The 12402-nt window shown below is 37.4% G+C and overlaps 1 protein-coding gene across 3 annotated transcripts in view; it reads left to right on the top strand.

Moving 5' to 3' along the window:
• PTPN4 (protein tyrosine phosphatase non-receptor type 4) overlaps positions 1-12402 on the top strand; it is a 219305-nt gene that overhangs the window by 172229 nt on the left and 34674 nt on the right. For all 3 annotated transcript variants that reach the window (XM_059166618.1, XM_059166620.1, XM_059166621.1), the window contains 3 exons: positions 8878-9037; positions 12052-12135; positions 12227-12283. In XM_059166618.1, coding sequence (XP_059022601.1) covers positions 8878-9037; positions 12052-12135; positions 12227-12283 — 301 coding nt within the window. The remainder of the gene's footprint in view (positions 1-8877; positions 9038-12051; positions 12136-12226; positions 12284-12402) is intronic.

Here is a 12402-nt window from a genome sequence, read left to right as displayed (position 1 = left end):
GCAGACATTGAACTGACTGAGCCACCCAGGCATCCCTAATTTTTGATTACCTTAAAAATTATCATTGTATATTTTGATTTTTAATAATCATGTATTTTCTAATTCTGAAACTTTAAAAAGTATAGTAACTAAGCACATGATTGAGATGTTAATTGATTAAATTTAAAAATGATATACTTTCTGCACATAGAAATAAAGCATATAGAGGAATCTCAAAAGCCCATCTTACTGCAGAATAAAACAGTATAACTCCCCAGGACCTAACAGAATTATCTCAGTCCATTTTTTGAAGAGCCCTTTTCATACAGACACACGTACACATATACATACATATACAATTGAGTATCTCCATGTGTACATTTTATAGGTTTGTCAATCATAAAAACCTTTGTTCTGGCTTCCTGACTTTAAATGGAGGTACAAGTTCAGAACAGATAGGCATTATCTTGCTTCCCCATCCTGATCCACAAGAATTTCAGATGCTTGGACCTTTCTCATCAGACATGTATTTTATGAGGCTTATGTGTTTGTATTCAGTTTTGAATCTCTTAATGCTGCATTTAAAATTCAGCCAGTTTTCACCTTAAGAATAATGAGAGAGGTCTGAAAAGATAAGCTTAATGGTAAACAAATAAATTAGTTGCTAATGATTAGCTTCAGAAATTATCTGTTTAAGACAACTCAATGAAATAGAGAAGACATGTAATCCCCATTTTGTAGATGAGAAAAAACACACTTAATAGCACTTGTCCCAGTTTACAGAACTGAAATTCAAGTCTTCCCTACCTGAGCCAACCAGCAGAACTTTGTGTCTTAGACAAGGCTTTTTTGGTTGGTTGGTTGCTTTGCTGGCTGATATTTGTAATCCAGAGAAAATATTTTACAACTTGGAATCCGTAGGTTTTAGTTTTGGCCAAATGTGGAAAGAATCTGGACAATGTGTTCGATGAAGCTCAGAGCATTTTAATATGTATTGAAAGATATCTTGAGATCATTTCACCACTCCCTGTTTTTTGAGTGAGTACAGGGCCTTTGAGGTGAAACCTGGGTCCAGACTTTAGTCACTGGGTAAGGCCACCTGCTTCACAAGGTGAAAACACTATTAACTCAGGGGTACGTTTATTATGGAAACAAATAGAAAGTTGTTTATACTGCTTAGTATAAAGTTACCATTTTTAGGCAGGGGCGATTGAGACTTCAGTCTACCATTTCCTTCCTTTCTTTAAATGTTTCAAAGAAAATTAGACTGTTTTAGTTTGTGATTTTCTGAGAAGAATAATAACCTTCAATTAATTTGAAAATACTTAACAGGTGTTTTTTTTAGTAAATTCACAGCACAAATGTTAATATACTCCCATTAATATGTAGCAGGGAAGCTTGGACGTTTCTACAAAATCATCACAAAGCATGTCAGTTGGGTGGTTAAGATTTTATTTATTTTCATATGAGTTGTTAAAGACAGCAACAGAGGGCTGCTTTGACTGCAGACAAAGCTGCTTTCACTGCTGCTGTTGAAGCATTCATGAGGAAATTTAATGCTGATTGGACTCAACTAAATCAAAGTTTTTGCCTACCTGGCTTCATTGACAGTTTTAACAAATCTTTTGCTGCTATGTTAGAGTATTTTGCTCTGCTGACAACAAGGTGCACTTTAATATTTTCATTGTTTGCTCTTCACGTAACATTTCTTAAAATGTCAAAGTTGAAGATAAGCAAGTTATTTGTATTGAAAAATTGCAATATGAGAGTTGGGCTTTGGAACACTTTTAGTCCCATCTCCCCATCTCCTTTCTTAAGTCAAAAAGTTAACATAGATAGTGATTTGCCCACAAAATTTTTCACGTGGGTAAATTATGAACAACATGTTTCAAACTTCAGTCCCATTCAGACCTCCCCCCCCCCCATCATTTTAGGCAAATTATTGGTTTTAAGTATATTAAAACCATTGAGTTAGAAATATGTTCTCAATTAAAGTAAAAATGCATGTTATTAGAGCACAGATCTCTTCTGGTCTTGCATTCTCTCCATTTAAATATAAGTCGTTTTTGTTAGAACTTAAAATACAGAGCAGTGTTAACCACTTAAGACCAAATGGCATGACAGAGGGTCGTCCTGTTCTGGGTGTGCACTGGTAAGTTCTGTGGAGGCCTCAGATACTGTCAGGAGAGCTGCTTAGCTTTTGTATATCTTATATATGGGCTTCTGAGAAGCGTTTTATTTGGAGGAGAGTCTACTGCTACATAAAGTTTGGAAACCTCTGATTTAAAATAACTTTGCTACTGCCTTTTATAGTTGTTTTGTTTAAGGTGTAACTATAGCATCAGCAAAGCTCTGGATTCAGGCTGGGTTTAAGACTTGGTTCCATCAGTTCTAATTATGTGACCTTGGGTGAGTCATTTTATCTTTGTAAGCTTCAATTTCCTCACCTGTGAAAAAACAGGATGAGAATATCTATCTCATAGGGTTGCTTTGAACGGTAAATTAGATGTATAATAGTTAAGCAGAGAAAAAGTGCTTAGTAGATGTTAACTATAATGTATAATTCTAGTTAGTTTGGGGGGATATACTGGCAGCCTTTAAGAATATTATCAGCCATTTATCTGTCTACATGTGTGAAATGTGGATGTCTGCTTGAATACAATGAGGAATTTTCCAAATTCTTAGCTTTATCCTTAGACCTAATCACAAGAGACTCTTTATAGATTTCATAATCCTGAAGTATCAAATCCATTTCCCTGAACTATTTTTGCCTGGACCGTCCCTTTCTAGTCTCGTGAGTCACCGCAGCTTTATCAGTTCCTTTCACTTAGTCTTTAAAGGTTTGCCTTCACTTTGCTCCTCTGAGGTACTACCACTGAAAACTTTATGTCATCACTCAGCTTAACCTAATTCCCATGCCAACCTTGAGCAAGTCTAGCAACATATTATTTGACCCTTGAAAAACATGGGGATTAGGGACACCAACCCCCATATAGTTGAAAATTCACATATAACTTTTGACTCCCCAGAAACTTAACTGCTAATAACCTGTTGTTGGCCAGAAGCCTTACTGAGAATATACACAGTTGATTGACACATATTTTATATGTTACATGTAATATGATACCATAGTCTTACAATAAAGTAAGCTAGAGAAAAAAATGTTAACAAAATTTACAGTACTGTAGTGTAAAAAATCCATGTGTATGTGAATTGGTGCATCTCAAACCGTGTTGTTCAAGGGTCATCTGTATTATGTATTCTGCAAATACCAGACCATTCGAGGACAAGGAAATAAAAGAACCAAAGGAGGTGTTATGGGAGGAGATGATTGAGCTCTGGGGACTCAGGGGGCAGACTGTATTTAACATTGTACTTGTGGTACATAGGTCACTGGACTACTGTAGCTGCAGTGTACCTAACCTGCTGTCTACCTCTGGCACATATCTCTAGTACTCACTTTTGAGAGCTAAGGTCAGGGACTTGGAGTTTGTTTGAAACCAAGTATCTCAGGTCTGGGACCTTGATTCTGAAATAGATTCCTACTGATACGGTAATATGACATTTTCAATTCTATTCTCATATTTATCGTATCCCTGAGAGTTTATATGCACTGTTTAAATTGCCTTGAGCATTAATTAATAACCAGTTTTCAGTGATGTTTACTTTTAAATACTGTGATTGTCACTATAAATTAGCCAACATGTCAGGAAGCCTGAATTCTGAATCAGAATTTTATCTGCATCTTTCATGGTATAAGTAAAGTATAGTAGGGTTACTCCCCAATGAGAACTTGGATAGCACTCGGGACTATAGTTGAATGAGACCTGAGTTCCTGGTATACATCTTCGAACATTAGAATCTTAAAATGAGCCATCAGTCCTGGCAAGTTTGTATTAGCTTGTACCAAGAATATGGATTTTGTTTGTTTTCTAGTCTTAAATTAGAGTAAACTTTTTATGCTTCTGTGAGTGGTATGTATATAGAGTTGAATTTTCAGCATTGTTTATTTTCTTTTATTCACAATTTGTAGGGCTTACCTTGCCACTTTTTCTTTTTTTAAGTAACAAAATAATCCATTTATGATTATACTTCTTTCTATACTCTCCTTGTAACAGATCTTTTCTAGCTCCTGTCTTTTTTCTTTTCTCGCTCCCATCTTCAAAGCCAAAGGATTACCTCCACTTGAATGAGATGTCAGCCAGAGCTCTGATGAACACTTTTTTCTTTGGTTCCCATCTCCCTAGTCCTGTCTAAACTATCTGATAGATGCTGGCTTTCTCTTTAAGTCATAGGTCCCTTCTCTCAGAGGAGTTCTTTCTTTCTTTCTTTTTTTTTTTTTTTCCAGGGGAGTTATTTCTGATGTGGCTGTGTTCCACTATGCTGCCTGGTTGTTCTTCCAAAGTATATAATATCTCTTTATTCTTTTATAATTAGCAATTGTGGGGGGTTTTATTTTTTGCCTAGAAACGCTATTTTTTTAAGAATTGGTTTATTTTATGAAATTATTTTAAATGGATTTTAATTTATAATTCATGGTTTACCTATGAAAGTCATCTTCCTAGGTAATTGAGTAAGTAATAAATTAACTATACTCATGATTTCTACATTAGATATGAAGTAGGAAGTTATTTGTTATGATCAATTGAATTAATACACTTGGAATATGTCTTAAAATGTAATTGATGACCTTTGTTCAAAATAAGAATTTCAGGAGGCACCTGGGTGGCTCAGTGGGTTTAAGCCTCTGCCTTCAGCTCTGGTCATGATCTCAGAGTCCTGAGATTGAGCCCCCCGCATCTCTGCTCAGCAGGGAGCCTGCTTCCCTCTCTCTCTCTCTGCCTACTTGTGATCTCTGTCAAGTAAATAAAATCTTTTTTTAAAAAATTAAGAATTTCAGGATTCTGTACTGACATCCTTGATTACTTTGATAGACTGTATTGGTTAGAGACGCAAGTAGATATATATAGCTATATATAGATGGACTTTGGTTATTGGACATGGAGACATAAAAAGGGCAATTAGTTACTGGGATTACTGGGAAAGCACATAATTAGTTTGTAAAAGCTCCCAGACCTGTCTGTTCCTCTGCAACAGTCTGACATCTGGAGAGCCTGACCAGGCTCTGAGAAGTTATTCTAACACCAGAGTTACTTAAAACAATGAGAGAAAGCAGATAGCCCTTTTCCTGAAGTCTGAAATTACAGTGTTCTTTCCTATGTTCTGTCTTGACTAATCCTTGCTGTGCATGCTGCATTCGCTCACCTTTTCTTTAGAATTTGGCTTAAATCCCAGCTCAAGCCTGTGTGCTTGGCTCTCTTCCTTTCTCTGTTTTCCTGTGGACTTTGAATGTTTAAAGGAGAGGTTCAACTCAAATACCTACTGGAATCTCAGAAGTAACCCTGGGTGGGATTTATGTGGGCTGGGATGCTCATGGCCCATCTAAAGGCAACAGCTGATTCTTGGCTTTGACCAGTGATAATGCAGTTTCATTTTTTCCAGAGCTTCCAGATTTTCCATTCTGGAAATCCAGATACATATGTAAGTTTTTAAATGTAGCCAATTAACTCATATTTTATAAAGAAAAAATAATGGGCTAAATTATGTTGGCCAAAATTCGCCCGCCGGCCATGAATATGCAACCAATGTTACAGGACAATGATCTCTAATTAGCAGTGCATAATAAAATCACTCCTGGGGCTTTTTTGACTGTATATGCCTAATCTTTAGTGCCAGTAATTTAGATTAAACAGTTTTAGCAGAATGTCCCATAATGTCAGTACTTTACCTATCTTATAACTGAGCATTGTCACTGTTATACCCATACCCATCAGATTTGGCTCACTTAAGATGCTGCTTTACAAGTCAGGCTTGAGTTTGTCCCTGTTGTATATTTTAGAATTGTTACATATTAGGCTGTTTACTAGACTAAGAATAAAGTAAGTTGCTCTAACTCCATTCCCTTCTGATCTCAACCTTATACTATGCCCTGTAGATCTTCAGTTTTGAGGCTGTTTCCTGGGTGTGATAGCTATATGCAAAACTAGAAAAAAAAAAAAAAAAAAAAACTTTCTATTCACCTGGTCATTCTTAACCCTAAGCAAGGGATTGAGACCTGTTGATGGATAGATGTGGAGTCCAGTGACTTCTGGTTTTTTTAAAGTCTTAGAGGCTTTTGATCAACTGCTTTTTAGAAATGTCACATCTATGAGGTTATGTGAGAGGATATCCATCTTTGTGTCCTGATCCCTTCCGGCAGGCCATGTTTAAGGTCCATGTCCCTGTTCTCATCTGTGGGAACATTTTCCTGGATTAGCAACACTTGATGTATTGGATCTTAAAGGCTTGGGCTCTTGGCAGTTGAAACTAATAGAATAAAACTATTGGGCTTGGTACCTGGAATCCCTGACCATCAAGGTAGACTCAAAGAAGGCTTTGCTGGGGGGGGGGGGGGGGAGTATGTTCTTTGATGCAGTCCTTACAGACTTTTCAGAATTTAGAGCATTTTGTTCCCTGAAGACGTCTATGTAGAAAGTTAGACTGAGTGGGCACTATGGCTTACCTATTTTTTAATGATTAAGTTTGGGTTTTTTGTTGTTGTTTTTTTAAGATTTTTATTTATTCCTTGACAGAGACACAGTGAGAGAGGGAACACAAGCAGGGCAAGTGGGAGAGGGAGAAGCAGGCCCCCGCCGAGCAGAGAGCCCAACGCGGAGCCTGACCCCAGGACTCCAGGACCATGACCCAAGCTGAAGGCAGATGCCCAACAACTGAGCCACCTAGGCGCCCCTAATGATTAAATTTTATTTTACATTCTGAAAATTTGGAATGACTGTATTTTCTCTTAAGACGAACATTTCTGGAGGACCATACATTTAAACCAAAACTTGGCTGACTTCCTTGGCACTAATAAAATTTTTAGCTTCATTACCTGTATCTACCAGATATTTAGCAGTGAGACTCTAAGTAAGTTTCACAACCTTCTCTACCTAGGGAGAGCATATGTATCAAAGAGCCACTCTGACACTAATTTCTGTATCCATTTTCTTGGGATAAATTATGCTGTGGTGACAAATTACCCCAACTCATAGCAGCTCATAACAACAAACGTTGTTTCTTTCTTACATTATATGTATATCATGGATCATCTGTGTCCCTACTCCATGTCATGTCCATTCCAAGACCCACACTCTTGTGTGGGGCATGATTAGTCTCATGGCCAAGGAAAAAGAAAAGCACAATAAATCATGAGCTGTTTCCTAAAGTGTCCTTTCAAAAGTGACCACTTCTACTCACATTTCATTGGAGAGAGCAACTCATATGGCCAAGCCTAATAATGTCAACCAGAGAGGGTGGAGAATGATTTTTAAACAATAATACAGTCTAATGAAGTTCCACTTCCTCAGGACCTTACAGCTTGTATCTTAGGCAACTATTCTCCCTCAACAAAAAAGCAGAAACTGAATGAAATCTGTTCCTGAATAGTATAGCAGCAGCCATGCAACTTGACACAGCAGCTTCGCTCTCTGAGACCTTGGGCAATGGGACAGTAATTATTTTCTTTTCCCAAAGACCTCCTGGCGTCACAGAGATAAATAATAACCTCAGAAATGGTCACTACTCTTACCAACTATTTCCCCTTGCCTCACTTTTCTCACTCACAACCTCCATGGATGTGTGCTTCCTAGGATGCTAGCTGAGCCACTGGTTCCCCCTTCTGGCCTTTGTGGAAAACTCGTAAGTAATATTTTTACATACACTATGCTGGTTCTTTAAAAAGCTACTGTTTTTACCTTGAAGATTCTCCTGCCTAGCTCTTTTTATCAATTTTTGCCATCACAAATTGAGGCTTATGCTCCCTAATGTTAATTGAATTTTGTTTCTTTAAATTACATGCTCCAACAATGTCTTGTCCTGTTTTATCTCCTTAGTGAGCTCAGCACTCTTACTCAGATTCTAATCTTTGTTGCAGTTCATTTCTTTCATGAATGGTGTTTTTCTTTTTTTCTTAAGATTTTATTATTTATTTGTCAGAGAGAGAGAGAACACAAGCAGGGGGATGGTAGGCAGAGGGAGAAACAGACTCTCTCCGCCCCGAACAAGGAGCCCAGTGCAGAACTCAGTTCCCAGGACCCTGGGATCATGACCTGAGCGGAAGGAAGATGCTTAACTGACCAAGATGCCCAGGCATCCCTTGTGTTTTATTTCTAAGTAAAGTGGATCAATAACAAGTTCTCTAGATTGTACCAGGTGTTTTATCTGTGGGACAGTTCAACTCTCCATTCTGATTTCCCTTTGACTACCTTTTTCCCTGGCTACCCATGTGACTCCACTGATAACCTTATTTTTAAAAAGTATTTAGGAAAAGTGTGTGTACTGTTATAGTAGATTAATAGATATCTTCATCGTGATATCCTTAAAGTGTATTTGATTATTATGTAGAATTGTTTACAGATTTGATAAAGTAGGGAATTCAGTGTACAATTTAAACTTCCAAGTTAAGAAAGGGTTTATTAAACGGTGTCTCTTGTAAACATGGTATTTAAAGCTTATCTCCTACTCGACATTGTAAATATTAGAGTTGCTTGACTCTAGCTTTTATTTTGTTTTGTTTTTGACCCTAGGTTTTTTTTTTTTTTTTTAAAGATATTTATTTATTTGACAGAGAGAGTACAAGCAAGAAAAGCAGCGGGGGTGAGGGGGCATAGAGGGAGAAGCAGGTTCCCATTGAGTAGGGAGCCAGCGTCACATGTGGGGCTTCATCCCAGGACCACAACCGGAGCCCAGGACAGCTGCTTAACCAAATGAACCACCCAGGCACCCTGACCCTAGCTTTTAAAATAACAGTTCTAGAAGACAGCTTCCAAATACTCATTTTTTTCCCCTTTTCCTGTCCAGATCACAGGAGACCCCTGGAGATGGGCAGCCTCCAGCTTTACCACCCAAACAATCAAAGAAAAATAGCTGGAACCAAATTCATTATTCACATTCTCAACAAGATCTAGAAAACCATATTAACGAAACATTTGATGTTCCATCTTCCCCTGAAAAATCTACTGTAAGTACCTTTCAGATATTCTCACATTTCTTTGAAATTTTTTAATCGGAAGTGAAATTATTTATACTGTGGTATGTTTTGTCTGTAAATTATATTAGTGTACTTCCTCTTTTTCATCATATGTTGCTCATGAAATTTGCCATGATATAACTCAATTGTGGGATTTCCTTTTATCGTTGTTCTAAAAGTTCATTCTTGCCAAATTTATGTTGATTTTAGTCTTGCAAAACACACGTTTCAGAACAAATGCTACTAATGCATTAAATACCCCTGACTTTTTTATATAATTCACTGAATGCAGAGAGTCTCATTTTCATCAACTTTTTGAAATTGAGTACAGATCCCTGGAGTATATGATTACTCTCTGTTCTGTAAAATATATTTATGAATTATGTTGGTATTTTTCCCTTAGAGAATATGCTTTTGCCACATGAAAATGGTAACTTTTAGAATCCTCTGATTTATGAATTTTCATTGCTTTCTCAAGTAGATGTAAATAAAGCAAAGGTGAGATTTGCCAGTAAATTTTAGGGATACACTGTGTTCATGAAGAAGTATCAAAACAGACAAATATGGGTGTATTTCAGGAAACTTACAGGGACATCAGGGAATAAAATAAAGTGTAGGGATTGGAGGTCCGCAGTAGGGATTGGCAATACTAAAAGATTCAGTGACCATGCTCTCGTCGCCCTTTTGTATCTAAAGTTTGAAAAGCAAGAGGCAGCTCTATTCTCATTGCTCTATTCTCTGACACTTACTGCTCTACCATCACAAACATCAAAAAAAGATGAGAATCCTTCCCAAAAATGAACAACAGCTATGGTATTATCTTTGTGGTGATTCTCATGTATCATTAATTCGTTCATAGTCATTGAGGTCTTTTCTATGTACTGGGTACTTTTGGAGGATAGTGGAATATAAAGACAAATAAGACATGGTCCCTGCTGTTAAATAATCTACAGTCTAATTTGTCCATTCATGCAAAAATTAATTATTGAGTACCTGCTGTGTACCATATATTATTATAGGCTGTTGGGAATATATCGGAATAAAATAGGGAGGAAAAAAAACCAAAAAATTCTACCTTCAAGGAACTTAACATTCTGGGGATAAGGGTGAGACAAACTGTAAACAAGGTAAATCATTTAAATATATAGCATATTAGATTAAGGAGAAAAATAAAGCAGGAAGAGGTCAGAGAATTTCAAGAGTAGAGTGCCACAGCTTATAATAGTGGAAGCCAGGCATGAATTCAGTGATGAGTTATAGAGCTATCTAGTGGAAGAGCAGGTGAGCTGAGGGAACAGAGGTACAAAGGAAGGAGTGTGACTGATACGGTCAGGGAACACCAAGGGAGTCAGTATGGACAAAGCGAAATAAGCTAATGAAGAGGAGAGGGCCAAATCCCCACAACCTTTAAAGATTTTGTTTTTTATCCCTGAGTTAATCTGAGATAGGAAGCAAAAAGGGTTGGACACATTTGAGGAGAAAAGCAGCATGATGTTCCTTAAGTTGTAACAGTATCAGTCTGGCTCTTATCTTGAAAACAGACCGAAAGCAGGGCAGAAGTAAAGGTACTGGTTGTGAGGTAGTACAGTATTCCAGGGATGTGGGGTGATTTGGATCTGGCTGGCAGCAGTGGAAGGAGGACAACATGGCTGTATTCTGGGTGGTTTGAGAACAGAGCTAACATGATACGCTTGAGGGGCTGTGTGTAGAGTATTGGAGAAAGAGAGGAATCAAAGATAACAGTAAAGTTTTGGGCCCGAACAACTAGTAGGATGAAGTTGCCAATTTCCGAGATGTGGAAGGCTGCTGTATGTAGAGCAGGTATGGGTGGACTATTGGGAGAGTAGTGTGGGGCATGCCAAGTTTGAGGTGGCTACTAAAAATCCACTTACAGAGAGGTTTCTGGAGGTGAAGGAGTGGTCCAACTTAGAGTTAAAACATTGAGGTTTGGTGGCTTGTAGACAGTATGTAAAACCACAAGACAGGAAGACAACATCAAGGGAGTGTGGTATGTGCAGATGACTAAATAAAAGAGGTTCTAGAAAGTGAGCCTTTGGTCCTTCAAAATGTCAACATTAGGGAGATGAAGAAACCAGCAAAGGAGACTGAGAAGATGCAGACAGCAAGGTAGGAAGAAAACGAGTCCACTGGCTAACTGATTGATGGGAAGAAAGTCACAGAGAGAATAACCAGTTTTGTCAAGTGTTACTGGCAAGTCAAGTAGGATGAGGGCTGACGGTTGAACGCTGGATTTAGCAATGTGAAGCTCTTTGGTGACCTTAATTAGAACAGTTTTGATGCTCCATCCACTGGGGATAAAAATGTGACTGTGGGAGGTTGGGATCAGGGGAAATAGAGATAGCAAATGTGGCCAACTCTTTTAAAGAACTTTAACAGCAAGAGGAAGGAGACAGATAGGGAAGTAGAATCCAGAGAAAAAGGGTTTTGTTTGTTTGTTTGTTTGGGGAGGGGAGAAGTAAGAGTATTTCTCTGAAGGGTGGAGGAAATGGATAATGTAGAAGAGTAGAGAATTGCTATAGCAATTTGGAAGAGGGCCTGGGTCTAGAGCAAGGAGAAAGACAGTTTGAAGGTAATATAATTAGAAGTGATTATAGGGAAGAATGTGAATTATTTCCCAATAAAACTGTTTTTAAAAAGCAGAGGAAGGAGTGTGAATTCATGTAACACTTAGGAACACTTATTGTATGCAGAGCTTTGAGTTAGGTTCCAGAGGTATTGCAGTTAATAACTTAATTCATAATGCCTGTTTCTCCTTAAACTTAGCCTAGCATGCAGGGGCAAGGAGTCTATATCTAGTTGGTGTAACTGCAAGTTATTAGTCAAAATTTACTTTCCAAAGTTAACATTGGAATTTAAATTGTGATTTTTATACACTACAGATAATATCAACACACAAAAAGTATACATCATGTATATCATGTATATCTTTGAGGGGAGATTATAAATGGGCAAAATTACAAGTTATTTATTTTTGTCTTTTTAAGCCTAATGGTGGTATTCCACAAGATAATCTTGTTCTAATCAGAATGAAACCTGATGAAAATGGAAGGTTTGGATTCAATGTAAAGGTAATCTAGAATTTACATTGTACAGGTTTTTAAATTAAGATGTGTTTATTTTATAATGTTTGGCTGATATCTGACTTGTTCTGTTGTTCAGGGAGGGTATGATCAGAAGATGCCTGTGATTGTGTCTCGAGTAGCACCAGGAACACCTGTGAGTTATCTGAATCTTGCAAGTAAATCCTGTTTTCAAGAAAATGTACTCATTTAATTTTTATTAGTTTAAATAAAGGAATAAATTAATCATTTCTTTTAATTCCTCAAGTATCAAAT

This window comes from Mustela lutreola, chromosome 3 (genome assembly GCF_030435805.1).
Source record: "Mustela lutreola isolate mMusLut2 chromosome 3, mMusLut2.pri, whole genome shotgun sequence".
Classification (NCBI taxonomy): domain Eukaryota; kingdom Metazoa; phylum Chordata; class Mammalia; order Carnivora; family Mustelidae; genus Mustela; species Mustela lutreola.
This window is presented reverse-complemented; position numbering and strand designations above follow the sequence as displayed.